Source organism: Indicator indicator, chromosome 16 (genome assembly GCF_027791375.1).
Source record: "Indicator indicator isolate 239-I01 chromosome 16, UM_Iind_1.1, whole genome shotgun sequence".
Classification (NCBI taxonomy): Eukaryota; Metazoa; Chordata; class Aves; order Piciformes; family Indicatoridae; genus Indicator; species Indicator indicator.
In genome coordinates, this window is record NC_072025.1 from 6,716,608 (window position 1) to 6,737,024 (window position 20,417).

General features: G+C 40.3%; 1 protein-coding gene across 2 annotated transcripts in view; it reads left to right on the forward strand.

Annotated features, from left to right (window-relative positions):
- The window catches only part of OTUD7A (OTU deubiquitinase 7A), a 46,239-nt gene that overhangs the window by 17,707 nt on the left and 8,115 nt on the right, over positions 1–20,417 (forward strand). For both annotated transcript variants that reach the window (XM_054388020.1, XM_054388019.1), the window contains exons 4-8: positions 10,007–10,108; positions 11,538–11,665; positions 12,576–12,688; positions 18,350–18,477; positions 20,085–20,234. In XM_054388020.1, coding sequence (XP_054243995.1) covers positions 10,007–10,108; positions 11,538–11,665; positions 12,576–12,688; positions 18,350–18,477; positions 20,085–20,234 — 621 coding nt within the window. The remainder of the gene's footprint in view (positions 1–10,006; positions 10,109–11,537; positions 11,666–12,575; positions 12,689–18,349; positions 18,478–20,084; positions 20,235–20,417) is intronic.

Consider the following 20,417-nt stretch of genomic DNA (forward strand, 5'->3'; position numbering starts at 1 on the left):
GTTCAAGAGATTAGATCAGACAGTGAATGTTTAAGAATCATAGAATCATAGAATTGTTAGGGTTGGAAGGGACCTCAAAGATCATCTAGTTCCAACCCCCCTACCATGGGCAGGGACACCTCACACTAGATCAAGTTGCTCACAGCCACATCCAGCCTGGCCTTAAAAACCTCTAGGGATGGGGCTTCCACCATCTCCCTGGGCAACCTGTTCTAGCATCTCACCACCCTCATGGTGAAGAACTTCTTCCTAACATCCAATCTGAATCTACCCATTTCTATTTTTGTTCCATTCCCCCTAGTTCTATCACTACCTTATACCCTAAAAAGTCCCTCTCCAGCTTTCTTGTAGGCCCCCTTCAGATACTGGAAGGCCACAATAAGGTCTCCTCAGAGCATTCTGTTCTCCAGACTGAACAGCTCCAACTCTTTCAGTCTGTCCTCATAAGAGAGGTGCTCCAGCCCTCTCATCATCCTCTGGCCCTTTTCTGGACACATTCCAGCACCTCCAGTTCCTTCTTGTAATAGGAGCTCCAGAACTGGATGCAGTACTCCAGGTAGGGTCTCACCAGACCGGAGTAGAGGGGGAGAATCACCTCCCTCGACCTGTTGGCTACGCTTCTCTTGATGCAGCCCAGGATATGATTGGCTTTCTGGGCTGCAAGTGCACACTGGTGGCTCATGTTGAGCTTCTCATCCACCAGCACCCCCAAGTACCTCTTCTTCTGAGAGGGCTGCTCTCAAGCCAGTTACTGCCCAGCCTATATCAGTGCTTGGGATTGCCCTGACCCAGATGCAGGACCTTGCATTTGGTCTTGTTGAACCTCATGAGGTTGTCATGGGCCCACCTCTCCAGCCTGTCCAGGTCCCTCTGGATGGCATCCCTTCCCTCCAGCCTGTCTGCTGCACCACACAGCTTGGTGTCATCAGCAAACTTGCTGAAGATGCACTCACTGCCACTGTCCATGTCACCGACAAAGATGTTAAACAAGACTGGTCCCGGGACTGATCCTTGGAAGGACTCCACTTGGACATGGACCCATTGACAGCCACCCTTTGGGTGCGGCCCTCAAGCCAGTTCTTTATCCACTGAGTGGTCCATCCATCAAACCCAGACTGCACCAGCTTGGAGACCAGGATGTGGTGTGGGACAGTGTCCAAGGCTTTGCTCAGTGCCAGGTAAATGACATCAGTTGCTCAGCCTTCATCTATTAATGTTGTGACCTTGTCATAGAAGGCCACCAGGTTTGTCAGGCAGAATTTGCCCTTGGTGAAGCTGTGATTGTACCCACTCAGCTCTTCACTATTCTGTCTCAGCAGTGCCTTCAGGAGGATCTGTTCCCTGCTCTTACCGGGCACAGAGGTGAGAGTGACTGGCCTATAGTTCCCTGGGTCATCCCTCTTTCCCTTTTGGAAAATGGGAGTAATGTTTCCCCTTTTCCAGTCAGTGGAAAAATTAGTTTAAGATTTCATGTAAACCGACCTTTTGTCTCTACAGAAGACATAAAGACACTCACAGGATCACAGGATCACAGGATGTTAGGGGTTGGAAGAGATCCAAGGAGATCATCGAGTCCAACCACCCTGCCAGAGCAGGACCATACAATCTGGGTCAGGTTGCAGAGGAACGCATCCAGACAGGCCTTGAAAGTCTCCAGAGATGGAGACTCCACAACCCCCCTGGGGAGCCTGTCCAGTGCTCTGTGACCCTTACAGTAAAGAACTTCCCCCTTGTGTTGAGGTGAAACCTCCTGTGCTGCAGCTTACATCCATTGTTCCTTGTCCTATCACAGGGAGCAAGTGAGCAGAACCTGTCCCCCCCTCCTGACACCCAGCCTCAGATATTTATAAACATTTGTTGAATCCCCTCTCAGCCTTCTCTTTTCCAGACTAAAAAGCCCCAGGTCCCTCAGCCTCTCCTCGTAAGGCACATGCTCCAGTCCCCTAACTGTCCTTGTAGCCCTCCACTGGACCTTCTCCAGCAGATCCCTGTCCCTCCTAAACTGGGGAGCCTAAAACTGAACGCAGTACTCAAGATGAGGACTCACCAGGGCAGAGTAGAGGGGGAGGAGAACCTCCCTGGATCTGCCAGACACACTCTTCTTAATATACCCCAGGATCCCATTGGCCTTCTTGGCCACGAGGGCACATTGCTGTCCCATGGATAACTTGTTATCCACCAGGAGTCCCAGGTCCTTCTCCATGGGATGGCTCTCCAGCAGATCACCTCCCAGCCTTTACTGGTGCAGTTTATTATTCCTCCCCAGATGCAAGACTCTGTACTTGTCCTTGTTGAACCTCATTAGGTTCCTCTTTGCCCAGCTCTCAGTCTGTCCAAGTCACAGCCTTCAGCTGTATCAGCCAAGCCTCCCAGCTTGGTGTCATCAGCAAACTTGCTGAGCAGACTCTGTCCCCTCATCAATGTCATTGATGAAGATGTTGAACAGCACCACACCCAGCACTGATCCCTGGGGGACTCCACTACTTACAGCTCTCCAGCTGGACCTGGCACCATTGACCACCTCTCTTTGAACTCTATCTTGTAACCAGTTCCTAATCCACCTCACTGTCTGCTCTTCCATCCCACACTTCCTGAGCTTACTCACTAGGATCTCATGGGAGACAGTGTCAAAGTCCAGGTAGACTGCATCCACTGGTCTCCCTGAATCTACCCATGCAGTTATGTCATCATAGAATGCTATCAGATTAGTCAAGCATGATTTCACCTTGGTAAATCCATGCTGACTACTCCTGATAACCTTCTTCTCCTCCAAGTGCTTTGAGATGCTCTCCAGAAGGAGCTGCTCCATCATTTTTCCAGAGATAGAGGTGAAGCTGACTGGTCAACAGTTCCCTGGAACCTCTTGCCCTTTTTGAAGACTGGAGTGACATTGGCTCTCCTCCAGTCCTCAGGCACCTCTCCTGTCTGCCAGGATTTGGCAAAGATGATGGAGAGTGGCAGTGCGATAACATCCGCCAGCTCTCTCAACACTCTTGGGTGCATCTCATCAGGGCCCATGGACTTGTGAATATTCAATTGGTGCAACTGATCCTTAACCCAGTCTTCACTGACCAGTGGGGAGCATTCCCTCCTCCAGGGTTCCTCTCCTTCGTCCAGGGACTGGATTACCTAGGGGAGTTCAGTCTTGGATGTAAATACTGAAGTAAAGAAGGCATTCAGCAACTCTGCCTTCTCTGCATCCCCGGTTATCAGGGCTGCCTCCTCATTCAGCAGTGACCCCACACCTTCCCTATTCTTCCTTTTCCTACTGATATACTTGAAGAAGCCCTTCTTTTTTACTTCCTTTGCCAGTTTCAGTTCTAATAGGGCTTTGGCCTTCCTTGTTGCCTTCCTACATGCTCTGACAGCTTCTCTATAGTTCTCTCAAGTGACAATTCCTTTCTTCCATGAATGATAAGTTTCTTTCTTCCCTGAGATTTCCTTCAGGAGCTACTTGCTCAGCCATGCAGGTCTCCTAGCATGTCTACCTGATTTTCTACTCAAGGGAACATACCTAGCTTGGGCTTGGAGGAAGTGGTCTTTAAAAATTAACCAACGTTCTTGTGTTCCTTTACCCTCCAGGGTCCTAGCCCATGGGATTTCTGCAAGTATGTCCTTGAAGAGTTCAAAGTCAGCTCTGCAGAAGTCCAGGGTTATAATTCTACTTGTTGGTCTCCTTCTACCCTGTATAATGCTAAACTCCACCATGTCATGATCACTGTCTCCAAGGTTGTTCTTGATCTTAATGTCCGCAACCAGACTTTCTTTATTAGTTAATACAAGGTCCAGCATTGTACCTCTCCTTGGTTCCTCCACTACCTGCATCAAGAAGTTATCACTGATACACTGCAAGAGCCTTTTATTTCCTGGCTATTTCAGACATACTGTTTTCTGAAATGAAAACATGAATTAGCAGGAAAGTCACCTAGCAATAGAGATTTAACTGTCTCTTACCATTAGTGCTCTGTTTGGTCAATGGCAATGACAACATTAACAGATAAGGTTCATTCCCTGCAGGTGGCCTCAAATCTATTTCAAAACCAAACACAGGAAGGACAGTAGCTTGGGTAGCTGAGGGTTAGGGTTATTGTTAAAGAAATAGATGGGAGCTTGAGTATAAGGGCACGGATTTCAAGAGAAGAAGAAAAACAGAAGCAACTGATTGAGCAAAAGGAGGAGGAGCCTTGTTAGGAGCATAGAGCAGCTTACTATTCACAAAGCATAGATTGGGACAGCAAATTACTATTAGCAGAATGTCTCGGGTGTTGTCCAAAGTGGCCATATAGACTGGACATCTAGAAAAACTTGTTGCAAGGTTTTTATATTCTGGTTTTGTATGCTTAGACACTTGCTGCCATTCTGTCTGTATGTGAAAGTATGTTCAGGTTACATCCTAGCCGTACAGAAACTCAGAGCAAAATTCCTGATTTACTCAGAAATGCTGTGTGTGATTGGAGAGGAAAAGCCCAGAAAAAGAGTACATTTTACTCCCTGCTGCTGCAATGTATCCTCTACTCTTTGTGTGATTGCTTCCTGAATATTTCTGTTAGAGGATAAAATTCACCACATTCATAAAAGCATTTTGGGGTTCTGTGTATCTTATAAACTCAGCTGTTCAGTATTGCCTAAAACGGAATGAGGTCAGCTTGCAGGTAATGTGCAGACTGATCTCTGTGAGGGCTCTTGCAGTAATTAGTGTGGTCCTTCAACAGAGGATGGTTCAGATACTGAAGTCTGTGTGAAAGGAATTTTATAATTCTAAATATTTTGCTGCATCACATTGATTTTCATTATATTCACAAGTTCCTCCGTGTGTTGTTAATGTGTAGGCTGATGCAAGGAGACGTATTACAAGAACTTCTGATGCTCTGATGCTGAGTTCATGAACCCATAGTATAGGCAGAAGAATGGCTGGTGCAACATAGTGCGTTTAATTCAAGGGGAAAGAAAATGCTATTGTAGTGTTGGAATAGAATTCAGTAAAAAAATAAAAAGTGAACTGTGTGAACCTTCAAGATCATTGCTCTTCTACACTATTTTCTGTGTTCAGGCTCACATTTTCTACAAAGCATTTTATAGAGCTACAAGCAAAATAAACAGTAATACATTGTTAAGCCTGAACCTCACATTCCTTCCTCCTCCTGCCCCTTCTCTTCCTCCTCCCCCTTAAATCCACCACAATTCTGGAATTGTTTGATTTCAGATTGCTAAAAATGAAGATTTGTTACAGAATAAATGGATACCCTTTCAGGTTGCAGAAACATTTTCTTATCCCAGATTTTTTTACAGATTTTTATACAGCATACACAGGGTGCTGGGAGAGCAACCATTACAATCACAGGAGAACTGTATGAATTTCCTGATTTCCAAGCTTTGAAGTGCATGGTTGTGTAATCCAGGTCTAGAATAAACAAAAATATTCTATCACAGAGTAGGATGAAATGCAATAATGTCATAGAAAAACATCTATCTCGAGTTATGAAAAGAACAAATGAAGAAAACCAGTAATTTCTGCAAGTAACTGAATTCAGTGTCAGTTATCTGTAGCCAGTTAGGCCTAGTCACATATTTCTGTGTCCTCCTCTTTAATGATCTTTAATTTACATTCTGGTCATTTGCTTCTGTGACAGAGTCTGTGTTGCTTATGCATCAGGCTAAAAAAGAAGCATTTACTTGATTGCTCAGTTTACTCGTTTCTACATTCACAGCTCAATGTTACATTTCAAGGACATCATTAGATATGAATAGCCTTGCAGATGCTACTGCAAAGCTGATTTCATCATCTAGACTAAAAGAGAGAGCTCCTACAAAGAAGGTCCTTTCTTTGAAGTATAGAAAATATATTGGTAAATGCTTTATTTATTCACTTCTTTTTAAAAGTAAGTAGTCACTGAATGATCACTTGCAGAAAACCTGTTGTACTTTTCTTCTCGGCAATACTTGACGGTACACATTTATTGTATCAAAGAACTACAACTTAAAAAAGATCCACACAAACAAATCCTCTCAGCTAGTCATGTAAGAAGCACATAAAAGGTAGAAGTAGCTCTGCTGGAATCTGTATTTGAGGTTCCTGCACCTATTTCTAATGGTCTAACTATTCTGAGTGGGTTGAGTAAGCCTCTCTCAATTTAGCCAAATCAGTCCTGTGCACACCCCAGAGCAGTTACTGCTGTTGGATTACAGAGGAAAAGTTAGTGAGTGTTTAGGGTGAACCATTGCTTTTGAGAATATATATGGCATGTCTGGAATTCGACTTGCTTTGGAAGTTGAAAATGTTCTTTTGTGATTTGCTCATCCTGGGGGATGGATGAGAGGTGGATTTTCTGGAAATGCGGTGTGCTGGAGAAATGAAAGAAAGGCTAGGTTTAGCCTAGTTTCTCAAAGAAGCTGAGCTTGTGGCAGTGAACTATCTTTAGATGGTAACACTGTTTAAGTTTAACTTTGCCCATTTCAGACATTTGTGAATAAGCTTCTACAAATTTCATGAAAATAAGCAGTTAGCTTATTTTTAGCGTATCCATAGAAGAAAGACTTGCAAGGTGCACCTTATTTAGTAAACACTACAGTGTCCACATAGGAAAGACATCCAGCACACTCAGCCACAACTAAAAGAAAAGCTGTGAGAAGTCTCACCTGTAGCCACACATACAGGAGCAAGAGACTGGACATGGAGTCCCTCTGTGCATAGATTGACTTCTTGTCCTCAGTGAAATGTCTACCCTGTTGGTGATTTCAAGGAGTTGGCCCAGGACTGGCTCACTTAGCTGTATGAAAGAGTGCTGTAAATAGCACAGTGGAGTCTGTTAAAAAACAGCCACACTCAGTCTGAGCTGAAATGGCTGCCAAGGGAAGGTGAGGACCAGTAACAGCATTCCATGCTGGCACCTTCCCTGGGGGAGCAGTTGTTGGATGTTTTCCATTTTGGAGCTGGGCCCCTGGCACATGTAAAGGCAGAATGTTGCGAAGGTTAGTGGACTGGGGGTCTAAAGCAAAGGTAGAAGTCCCAGGTTTGCTGGCACCATGAAAGGCTGCCAAGGGAAGCTGAGCACCAGGAATAACTTCCAGTGCTTGCACAGGGTTGCACAAAGAAGGGCAACAGAGTTGGTAAAAGGTCTAGAGAATGGGTTGGGTCAAAAAGGACCTTAAAGATCACCTAATTTCAACAGCCCTGCCATGGACAAAGACATGTCATGCTAGACCAGGTTGCTCAAGGCCCCAACCAACCTGGCTTTGAATTCTTCCATGGTTCAAGCCTTCACAACTTCTCTGGGCAACCTGTTCTGAATATGTTAAGTTTGCTCCATGCTACGTGGCAGAGGACTAGGATAATACCAATACAGTAGTAGCTGGCAGATTTCAGCCATGAAGGACCCCAGATTCAGATTTTGAGTTTGCACCTGAAGTCTTAAGTATCATGCAAAGAAAGGGCCACAGTTTGTGCTTGTGTCTGCCTCTCAGACTGTATGTTGCTAGATAATAAACCTATATAGGACTTCTAATCTTGATCTAAAACTAAGATCAATTTTTAATGTACTAGAATATGGCTGTAAAACAATGTATCAATTTATTGGAAATGTGGATTTTTAAGATTAAATAATTTTGCAAGAAAGATCAAGTAGGACGCCAACAGAGGGAGGGAGAGTGAGAAATGGGTCTAATTTGTCCATAAAAATTTTCTTATCAAAGCAGACAGAAATATGCCTGAGGCAAAACTGTTTCCATTTTTCATTTAAGCTCCACTTTCCTGTTTCCCAAAGGAATCAACTATAACCACTAGATTTGAAAAACGAAAATGCACTTGTTTTTAATATGTGTATATATAATCCAATGCATTTCCACTGATTTTTCAGTCAGCCATAAGCTTTGTAATGTTAACCAAGCCCACAAACATTTTATGCATAATCTACTTGAAAGCAGATCCCTTACTTCTATAGAAATCTCCTGTTTTTCAGAAGATTCACTAACATCAGATTTTGCCATATATTACCATATATTACCAATAACTGCTAGTTCATCTGCAAAATGACACCACTCATTATTCATGTAAGTCCTCAGGTCTGTCTGGTTTAGGTCTTCTAAATATGCTTTGAGCAATGCCTGGGTGTATAACTCATTACTGAATACGATACCACCAAAACATTCTGCAAAAAACAGGTGGCAAGTTGTTATTTCACAGCCCACAGCCACAAGAATTGCTAAAAAGGGTAACTTGTTACTTCAGATTTATCTTTCCCAAAGGCTGTCCCATAGTGCTTTAAATTGAGCTTCTTTAATGCATAATTAATTTAGAACTCGATAAACCTATTCTGACATATTGGACATTTATAAACTAGCTGCTAAAATCATATGAGGATTACCAAATGTGCTTAGTTATGGATCTGCTCTGCACCTTTACCTTTACAGTAACTCTCAGCCCATGTTAATTGATTGAAATTTAATTACATATTTCACAGGATCACAGGATGTTAAGGGTTGGAAGGGACCGCTGGAGATCGAGTCCAATCCCCCTGCCAGAGCAGGACCATAGAATCTAGCACAGGTCACACAGGAGTGCATCCAGATGGGGCTTGAAAGTCTCCAGAGAAGGAGACTCCACAACCTCTCTGGGCAGCCTGTTCCAGTGCTCTGTGACCCTCACAGTAAACAAGTTCCTTCTCATGTAAAGAAGTTCCTCCTTAAGTTCCTCCTAGTTCTTATTACCCAGAACAAGTAACTGGGGGCTCATGTTAAAATTATTTTTTTTCCACAATACATATTACCTGCTGTTATGAAGAAACTCCAGGATAATTTTGTAATGAAAATGTTTATGGAGAAAAGGTTTTTTTTCATTGCTTGAACTTATTTTTTTCTGTGGTTTTAAGCTTAAATGCAAGACTGACTGTACAAGTTCATGGGTGCTATTTCCTCTCAGCTCACAAGGAATCAAGAGAAAAAGCCTGCAAAAAAGGACAAACAAATAAATGGAGTCACCACAGACTGTGTATTACATTATTCATTCAATTTTCAATTGTGCATTACCCAGAGACTTTCCAGAAGTCTTGGGAAGTATACCAGCTCTACTCATCATCGTTAATCATCTGCTCTTCCTTATCCCCAAAGATGTTATACCATGAGTCACATTCTCTTTCCTTGTATTAGAAATGTTCACCTAACCATTTACCTAAGGCTTAACACTCCAATAAGCTACCATGTGGCCACCTGTGTGCCAGGAATGGCATAATTTTCAGTGCTGGCTTTGGTAGTGATATTCTTCATGGCTTTCTTTGCTTCATCTAGATCCATGTCTTCTTGCCAGTCGTCATCATAATACATCTCTGGTTTACAATCTTTGAAACATGCTTTATGTAGTAGTGATGGCTAAATGGTTCTCTAAACGTTCTTAAATGAAAGCCACATAGTACCCTACACTTTAGGTAGGACATTTGGTCTCGTTTTCATTCTCTGGTAGTGTAGATGTTTGATTTTAGTAGGTCTAATCATGATTTGTGCTTATGGTAAATGAGAGGAGAATCAGCTGTTGAAACAATCAATCGGATTTAAACGACAGTGTTTACTATACTTACCTAACAGTAATAGACCGTAATTAACATATTCATGTTAGTTTTGTCCATCGAGACTTTATTACTGTAACATAATCTGTCATCTGTGCATGAGAGGCCAGTGTCAGTTATGCTTGGGAACTGATACCTAGACTCATAATGGTAGTCAGACAATGAGCTCTGGAAATCCATCTCTGAATGCAGCATATGAGAATGGAAGATGCAAATTAATTAAAGGTGCTCTCTTCTTATTCCAAATACATTTAGAGAATAGTTAAAAGTTTATTTGCCTCTTATTTCACATCTTTTCAGTTTTCTCTTCTGATTGTACATTTAAGTTTATATGTTAGAAAGGATGTTCCTGATTAACCTTTAACATCACACCTCATCGCTGTATGCCTGCACACAGCATACATCCTGTTTTAGTATCCACTCTGCCATTTTAATAGATGTTTTCTTTTCAGGACGACTAAACTGGTGGTCCACAGTGTGTACAAGCTGTAAACGTCTTCTTCCCTTAGCTACAACAGGTGATGGAAACTGTCTCTTGCATGCTGCATCTTTAGGTAAGGGACAGTCTGTACACAAAACCTTCTGCGAAAAATATTTACCGCTTTTCTCTGTCCCCAGCAAAAGCTCAGAATCACATGAGATGTAAAGATTTTTGTTAAAAGCCTGGTTGTGGAGCACTGTCATCTTCAACTTTCACTTAAGTATTGCTTGCTTTAGGCATGCTTGAGAGAAAAAGGTAAAAGTTTTATCAGGTAATAAAAGAAGTATAATTAGAACAGTAAAACCCATGTATCATTAACACCAGTGTGAACTGCATTTTTCCTTACAGAGCCCACCCAACCTAATGGCTCTGAAACAGGCAAATTCCAGGTGCTTTTGCAGGACTGTCCTCATTGTGGGCAAGAAATTGCATTAATTCACTGGATTTTAAAAACTTTAGCAAACAGAGTTTGGGGTGAATTAAAATAATTTCCAATTGATCAATTAGCCAGTAATACAAGATCTTTGAAGCCTTTCTTCAAATCAAATAAACAGGAACCTGTGAAGCTGAAAGTCTTGTTATGCATTCTATATCCTAACCTATTACAAGGAAACTTACTTTGTTTGTTGCAGTTGCTAGAATTTTCTATCACCAGAATGTCAAAAAGTGATTTTTTAACAAACACTGGGATTTTAAATATATTGAAGAGACTCTTCTTTTTGTAAGAAGTAGTAAGAAAAGCTTTTATTGTATCCAAGAATCCTTTTATCTTTCTCCATTTTTTATTAGGAGAAATTTTGTATTATTTACACTAAATGTTAGGACTATTTTGACTTGCAGGGTTTTAAATAAACATATTTAATGCCAATAGCTGGCAATATTTTAACTGAAACATGGCTGTCTATGGGTACATGTGTTGGTGAGAGTTCTGTTCTCTTTTGCTGTACGTTACTGTTCTCAACTACGTGAAGGTCTTTTGCTATCTTAAACTGAGCATGAACCCCTGTGGCTGGTTGTATTTTTAGACTTCAAGTCGTCTGGAATGCCAAAGGAAATTTACCACCCTGCTGCATAAGAGCGGGAGGCCTTTGGGTGCCAGTATCATCTGCGGTTCACAAAAGTGCCTGCAGTTGTCATTAGCATTCGTGTGTCTGCAAGCTCTGTTGGCAACTGCAGCTGAAACCAACCTGTGCAGTGCATATTCCATTGCTTGCGGCAAAGTTGAAGTTGCCTGCAAGCAAGCAGTGCAGCAACTCAAATCCTTAGTCATGCTTTACTCAAAGTTTAAACTTTGCTAGAATTCCCTATTGAATTCATTAGTTTATCTATATTGAGTGCTTCTGTAGGAAACCTTCAGAACGAGTGAATTATTTGCTGAGGAGAGTTCTAAATAGTGTTCAAGCTCTCCTTCTTTTGCTAATAGAGCAGTATTAATTGTATTAGTACTGACTATTCCAATATCTTTATTTCTTTAAAACTGATGTCATCTTGTGCTCCTTTAGGGATGTGGGGATTTCACGACCGGGACCTTGTTTTACGTAAAGCACTCTATACTATGATGAGAACAGGAGCTGAAAGAGAAGCACTGAAAAGAAGATGGAGATGGCAACAGACTCAGCAGAATAAAGAGGTCTGTATGGCCTGAAAAAAGTCTTCAGGGCCAACAGAATTCTTCTGAAATTTGGTTTAAAAGTTTTAATTGCTGTTAATTTCCTTGTACTTCCATTTTGCGTGGGGAAAAGAGATACTTGTATTTTGCATTTTTCTATCGGAATGCAAACGTGTTTGTTGCTTTGTGTGCATAAATGTACATAGCTTTGCATCCACAAATTAGTCTAAAATTAGTTTGGAACCTTAAGAAAACTTTGGGCTGTAAAATTAAAGGTATACTTTGGCTTTAGCATTATAACATGAGGGGATGAAATCCACTAAAGAAAGAAAACCCCACTTAGGAGAGATTCCTCAGAATGGTGAATTAGGATTCTGCTGAGTGGATATCTCTTAACCAAAATCATCCACAGATTTGGTTTGACTGCTGATTTAAAGTTGTACTTCAGCATGTGTTATTTTCTGAAGATGTTTGTACCTAAAGAGTGCCTAGAGAATACAGGTGAGCTGTGAGTGACTCAGCTAATTCAGGCTACCTGAAAACACAGGGGCATACAAGCACAATCCCTTCTGCTCTTGGAAGCACCACCTGTCTGCCAAAGAAGGCATTCATCATGGTAGCAGATATCAGGGAAGAAAGCAAACCTCCAGAAATGGGCAGTAAAGCTGCTAAGCCTGGTGCCAGGAATTCACATGGGTGTGATAACTGAATCTCCAGCAGCAGACCCAGATTTAGCAATATAATTCAGTATACAGTTAGTGGGTTAGTTAATACTTTTCACTTGACTAGGAATGTTGAACCACTAGTAGTCCGAGACATTAAACTCTATCATGTGTGAAGGCCAAAACAAGTTAGCTGGAAGTACTGCTACAGAACTCTGCTTACATTTTGTACCAGCATGGTGTCAAAGCTGTTTCATTCTTTCCCATAGTCAGGTTTAGTGTATACAGAAGAAGAATGGGAGCGGGAGTGGAATGAACTGCTTAAACTGGCATCAAGCGAGCCTCGCACACACTTCAGCAAAAATGGAGGCACTGGTGGTGGGTAAGTTTACAGCATGACAAAACCTTTTTGGTTTTGTTATCAATAGGAAAAGAATGCACTGTAAATGAATTAAGATATCCATAGGACTGTCAAACTGCCTTTTCAACTGGTTGCGATTTTTTTTCACACAGTAGAAGGTAATAATCCAAACATCCCATTTCATTATTTAGCACTTTGACTACATTTCCTTGTAGTTACCACACTAACTTGAGGTTACTTTGCATCCAAAAGAGACTGTGTTACATAAATCCTTGGTTTCTGAAGCAAGCATGTTGGCAGTAGCATTTTACCTTCACGGAGATGAAGTGCCTCATCTAATTGAACACCTGTAGCTTTTCCTTTGAGGGAGACTTAGCAAAAAGGTAGCCACTGCTCAGATATTTTCACTAAGACATGGAGTGATAAAATAACATCACATCTTCTAACAGCATTCTAAATGAAAGTAGTTTATACCCAAATATCACTCCTTCTGTGTTTTAGCACAGCTTTAAGCCCTCTTCTACTAGTCATACTTTTATTTCAGTCCTTTTTTGCTTTGTAGTTCAAACAGAAAATCGTCAGAGAGATCTTTTTTGGAGGGCAAGTCACCAAGTAATTCTTTCAATTTCCTACTTTTAAAATGCTGTTAACCCTAAACATATGGGGAGGTAGGGCAGCAGTGATATTTATGGCATTAAAATTAAAAGATGAACTATTTGTATGTAGTGTCCTCTTAAATAGAAAGTAGAATATCAAGTTACACTTTGTAGTCTTGTGAAACTCCTCTGAAAAACCAGTATGCTATGACAGTCTTTGGACAGTTATAAAAAAAAAGTTAACTAAAAATATCCATATTTAGTATCATACCAGTAGGAATAGTTGCTCGCTCTTTTGACTTTTTAAGCTTTTATTAAACCCATGTAACATAAATAGTGCTTTCAAACACAAGAATTATTTCATGATCACACAGGGTTTTCAAGTAAAACTGATTTCAAGTGAAATGATTCACTGCCATCATAATAAAGTCTGATGTTGCTGGAAGATTCTGCACAGGGTGTGTCTGTATTCCTAAGAACCACATCAGATTATATTCTTACCTGATTTCATATCTGTTTATCTAGATTGATTCCATTAAAAAGTATGGCTGATAGCAGCTGCTTTGATTACACTTTGCAAAGCTTCAGTGTTTGCTAGTTACTACCCCATGCTAAAAAGCAAGTAAGCAAAGAGATTGTCTTCTTGAAGACTAGCTTAGTATTTTTAATCTTTGTACTATATTCAATTGGTAGCATTTCAATCAATTGGCTTATTATAAAAAGTACCAGAATATTTGATGGTTGCAGGAAAATAACCAAAACATTGGAAAAAATGGATAGAAACGTGTTTGTGAAAAAAAATTGGGAAGAAATAATATCTACAGCATATTAAAACGCTCCCAATGCACATACAGAAATCTACTTTAAACAGCTAGTATGTTAAACCTTACCTCACTTTCAGTGCAGGTATTCCCAAAGTATAGAATTATTGACCAGCCTTAAAATGCAGAATAAGCTTTAGGTTTTGTATCTGGTGTTTATCAGTAAAAATATTTAGTGTTTGTTTACATAGTTCATCTTTTCCCCTAGTTACTGTTTCTTCTGAAGAAAATTGCAAGTCGTGATAAGTAAATTGTCAAAATAAGGCATGCACGCAGGAGGAGTAACACAGTCTTTAGAAAAATACTCTCTGGGCTTTGAAAGACTTACTGTATTTTCCTTTTAACCCTGTGATGTCTAGGATAGGCAGTTCTATTAATGCAGGAGGACATGGTTTAGAAAATCAGGCATAATGTGTCTCACTTTTGTTTACTTTGAGGGGAAAAAAAATCCCCAAATGTCAGTTTTCATTTTACTCTCTAGTTTGTTTCTTGGGTTTGTAGATATTTTCCTGTTGATACAGTTTAGTCTTTGTAATACAGTTCAGTTCACTGTTAAATTTGGGGGTTCACCATCAATTTTCTCTGCCCTTATTCTGTACATTTCATTCTGTATGTTTCACAGATAACGTAGTTTCAGTATCTACCAGTCAGAGATATCCTCAAATATTGTATTTGCCAGTCAATTAACCATCTTTTAATTGCCAGATACTTAAATAGAGAGCATCACTATTACATAAAAAAATATTTAGATGTTCTCATTGTGGTTCCCATGTATTTTTTTTCCAATCAAAATAAAGGAAGGATAAATAGGAAACAGAGGTTTTTTTTCTTTAAAATAGTGAAAGAGGAATCAGGAAAGACACTTAGCCAATCAAATGTGTGAATGTGTATTTCTCTTTACAGCCATGCCAAAGATAGAATGAATATGACAGAATAATGTATTTTCTCAGTTTAATGTACCCATGTTCAAAATAGTATTTTTGCAGTAGAGTATGTTACATTCTCTAGGTGGGTTCTCTATTAAGAAAGTTTAGTCTTTGAATTGTAGATGAGACTTTCTCATTTGGTGTCAGAATTAACTAAAGCATCAGAAATTGTATCTGCTTCAAAAGAATTCAGTGACAAGCCTAAGTCTGGAATTATGCTGTCTCATTCACCTGCAAGTTCCTTCAAGTTGTCTTTCAGAATTAACTACTTGTGAAGAAGATCTGCAGTTGTCACTAAATCTAAAGATTTCTGCTTTGAGAGCTCTCTTGTTCTGAGACTTGGAAGTTAGAAGAAGAAAAAGTCAAAAAAACAAAAAAGGAAACAGAAAATCTCATTCTTAAGTTCTTGTTTCCAACATGTAAAATCCTTCAAGCCCCGAAGCTGAGGAAACTAATTAAGTTTTAAGCAGATTCTTGTTTTGAAGCAGATTTGCACATCTTTCTGTAAATGTAAAAACTAAATTTCAGATTAACCTAATTTTTCATTTATCTCTATTGCAGCAACTGCTTTGAAAAAAAAGTAAATGTCTTATACCCTCTGGTTTTATTAAGAACCTATCATCGCAGTCCTGCTAAGGAGAAAATTCCAACTCATTCCTTCATTTCGCAGACTTGTTGTCAGTAACAGATTTCAAAACCTCTTCTAGTGCTAAAATGGAAAATCAGTCTTGTTCTTCACCTCTTGAACACCTAGCAGAGTTGAAAGCTTGACGATGTGTTGTGAGCTAATACTGATCTTGAAAGTGGATGCTCTTCTTATTTAGTATTAACTGTCATCTTCTAGCTAGCTGCCTCATATGCTTTGGAATTGTCTTATTAATAAGTCAAGTGATTTTAAATGGGGGAAAAGAGAGGGAATACAGCTGTAATCTTCCCATGTGCTGTTAGGGTTTTATTTAAGGCAAGAAAACCAGGAAGTACCTCTCAAATGCATGTAATCTCTGAGGTTTTGGGCTTGGTTAGGTATTTAGAGCATTTCAACAGACAATTCTTCATACAGAACCACTCTGTCCATCAAAGACCTTCATCCTGTAGAGAATTTAGTTCAGATCACTTAACAAAGACATTGCATTAAAACTGCTTTTTTTTGATCTAGTTGTCTAGTATAGGAGAGCTGCTTCTTTTCAGTTGTCTGATATATGCTGCAATTATAGGGTGTAGACAGGAAAAGGTTCATTGTAACAGTGTATCTTTTCCTTATTGAAGTTTTGATGGCTAATAAATCTTTCCATCTGGCCTATTTTCAGTTGATATAAATTGTACTTAAGCCAAACACAGCCTGGAAATAATCAAAATGCCGTGGTGATTCAAATCTGCTAGTTCAGAGAGCTATTCAGATGTGAAAAGAGTGGATATCCTAGAGTCTAGAAAAGAGAGACAATTCATAACAAAGGAGAGATCAGGATTATGTCACATTAAGTGCTAGTACCTATGGAATGATTGTTTTTTCCTTATTGATAAGTTTTTGTTGAATTCAAGATATTTCCTGTTTGACAGATGTTTGCATCTCACATACCACAGAAGGTGTTTTATACAAAAGTATGCATTCGCACAAAATTAAATGCAAAATAGCATAAAACCAAAACAACCTAGCGAAAGTTAATTAAGTTTTTCTCTTTTATTATATGCCTTCAAAAGTGCTTCTTATATGTTGTTTTTTGCCTGAGGAAAAAAAATATTGATATTTTTTAAGACTAAAAAATTGGAACTCAAATCATTCACATTCTGTCTCTTTTAGGCAATGTAGTATGCTTATTTTTTCCTCCTGAAGAAAAGAAGGGAAATGACCTAATAGTGTGCAGATTGTTGTTTGTTTTTTTTTTTTTGTTTGAGTTGAAGCTCATTGCTGAAAACTGTGTAAGGAAATCAATGGATAGGTTCTTACACCTACCTACAGCAGAAGTTTATACTGGCTAGTAAGCTGTGATGTATGTTGGTTTAATTTTGGAATTCTTAAGCAGTAAAAGAGAAGGTTTTAGAAATGGAACAGTGGCTGATCAAGATATGAACTCAGATTTCATTCTGGCTTCATGCTTGTGTCTAACCACCAGGTTGAAAAACTTAATCCTTGTGTTGTTTTAGTGCATCTCAGCAGTCTGTAGGCATTGGTCTCTTATTCTCCTTGAATCCTGAAACTTAATTTAAACTTGAAATAGCTGCTACAAGTCAACTGGATAAACTGAGAATCTGGAGTGTATGCATGGGAAAGAAGAGCAGAGTTACCACAGGGACATGAAAACAGATCTTGGTCACTTTTTTACAGGCAAAGGAGAAAAACAGACAGCAGACAGCCAGGTGGAACAGCAGGGTGGGTGACTTTCCCCTTTCAGATTTTGGATTTTTTTTTTTCATTACTGACTGCAGTACAAATTGGATTTTTCCTAAGAGTGACACACTTTGGAATGTTGAGCAGGTTACCACTCTGTTTGGATTCAAATTATCAGTGATCTTGTAGGATAGACTGAGATTTTTTTTTCTTTTTTATTCTTACAGTCAAGTTAAATTATTTAGATTGCCCTGACTGAGCAGGATTCTGCAACACAGATTTATATGCTTCTGTATATGTGGATTTCATTGTTTGCAAACTTAACTTTACATGAGCAGAGGAATTAATTTCAGTTAAATTTCAAGGCAGCCCAGGTAAAATGTTTAGACTTCTGATTTTAGATGCCTGAAAGTAGGTGAAATTAATCTTACTGGAAAATCTAATAGGAAAATGGATCTCTAGTTCCTTACAGAGATACCCCCTGCCCATCTTAAAAAAAAATACGTTTTGGTAAAAATCGAAGGGAAAAAAATTCCTCCTTTCTCAAGCTGCTATCAGTGTTTCTTACATTGCCAAGGTACACACCTGTATTTTGTTTAGAGGAGATAGAAAAACACATCTCATTGTAGAGTCTGGTGTGCTAAGGATGTCATATGAAATGACGATTTTTTTGTGGCAAACATATTTACAGCAGGAGCTTGCCTAGGAATTACCTTTTTTATTCCCATTAGGCTATCAAACAATATCAGAAAGTAATGAATTTTGTTGAGTACTAAACTAGTGTGGTGTCTACAAGTGAAAGCATTTTCTCTGTTGCTGTTATTCTCTTCCCAAAATATATTTTCCTTTCCATTTTCTTATGTTCCTTATTTCAATAACTGGCATATGTGTTTCAGAAGACTAGGAATACGAGTGACAAGGAAGAAGAAATAGCTGCTGCACTGTGTTGGTTCACTAAAATTTCAATGACTGGTTCAAGTTGGTTCAAAAAGATTCAATGTTGTGTTTTCCAGAGTTGATAATTCAGAAGATCCAGTGTATGAAAGCTTAGAAGAGTTCCATGTTTTTGTCTTAGCCCATATTTTGAGAAGACCTATTGTTGTAGTAGCAGACACTATGTTACGAGACTCAGGGGGAGAAGGTAAGAGTTTTTCATAAGAAATTTCTACACGTTTGTCAATTGAATCAGTCATACATTTCATATATCATCTATGTATCATACTTGTGTGAGACTCATCAAGACCTTAATATCTTTATTATTAAACAACTGAAGCAAGGAAAATATATGTAAGAGCAGGTCAGGAGAGATGATTCTTCCCCTTTGCTCTGCTCTTGTGAGACTCCACCTTGAATACTGCGTCCAGTTCTGGTGCCCCCATTCTAAGGAGGACACAGAGCTGTTGGATCAAGTCCAGAGGAAGGCCATAAAGATGATCCAAAGGCTGGAACACCTCTGCTATAAAGATAGGTTGAGGTAGCTGGGCTTGTTCAGCCTAGGGAAGAGAAGATTCTGGTGGTACCTTGTAGCTGCCTTTCAATACCTGAAGGGATCATACAGGAAGGCTGGAGAGGGACTTTTCATAAGGGTCTCTAGCAGTAGGACAAAGGGAATGGTTTTAAGCGAGGGAGAGTAAGTTTAGGCTGGATCTTAGGAAGAAGTTCTCTAATATGAGGGCTGTGAGTGAGACTCTGGAGTAGGTTTTCCAGGGAGGCTGTGGATGCCTCCTCCCTGGGGGTGTTCAAGGCCAGGTTGGATGAGGCCATGAGTCTAGCTGAGATGTGTCCCTGCCAGTGGTGGGAAGGTTGGAGTCGATGATCTCTAAGGTCCCTTCCAACCTTAGCCATTCTGTGATTACTGTTGTTATTATAGAATCATAGAATCAAGAAGGCTGGAAGAGACCTCAAAGATCATCGAGTCCAACCTGTCACCCTAAACCTCATGACTATCTAAACCATGGCACCAAGTGCCACGTCCAGTCCCCTCTTGAACACCTCCAGGGATGGTGACTCCACCACCTCCCTGGGCAGCCCATTCCAATGGCCAACCACTCTCTCTGTGAAGAACTTTCTCCTCACCTCCAGCCTAAACCTCCCCTGGCACAGCTTGAGACTGTGTCCTCTTGTTCTGGTGCTGGTTGCCTGGGAGAAGAGACCAACCCCCTCCTGGCTACAACCTCCCTTCAGGTAGTTGTAGACAGCACTGAGGTCACCCCTGAGCCTCCTCTTCTCCAGGCTAAACAGTCCCAGCTCCCTCAGCCTCTCCTCATAGGGCTTGTGCTCAAGGCCTCTCACCAGCCTCGTTGCCCTTCTCTGGACATGCTCCAGCAATTCAACATCTTTCCTAAACTGAGGGGCCCAGAACTGGACACAGTACTCAAGGTGTGGCCTAACCAGTGCTGTGTACAGGGGTACAATGACCTCCCTGCTCCTGCTGGCCACACTATGCCTGATGCAGGCCAGGATGCCATTGGCTCTCTTGGCCACCTGGGCACACTGCTGGCTCATGTTCAGGCAGCTGTCAACCAGTACCCCCAGGTCCCTTTCCACCTGGCTGATATTTCCTGATGTTTTTATAATGATATTTTACCTGTTGTTATGACATTTCTACATTGATTAATCCACCTTAGGCTCTTCTGGAGCTCTCAAACTGTTGTAGTATTGTATGTGGTTACATACAGAAGAACCAACATCACTGTCTGTTCTTTGATATAGTGTAAAAAATAACAAAAATCTCATTTTTCTTTGCAGCATTTGCACCTATACCATTTGGAGGAATTTATTTGCCACTTGAAGTTCTACCAAACAGATGCCATTGCTCACCACTTGTGCTAGCCTATGATCAGGCCCATTTCTCTGCTCTTGTTTCCATGGAACAAAAAGATCAACAGAGAGAGCAAGGTATGCTGTAAACACAGCAAGCCAAGGGTGTATATTGAATACAACATACAAAAGACTTTCTTTCTACCTCTAGATGTATTCGTCTATCAGAAAGGAAACAATATCCACTAACATTTTATTGCTGCATTCTTAAGAGTCTAAGTGGCTTCATCACAAGACTGAGAGCCAAGACCTCTTTGGTCC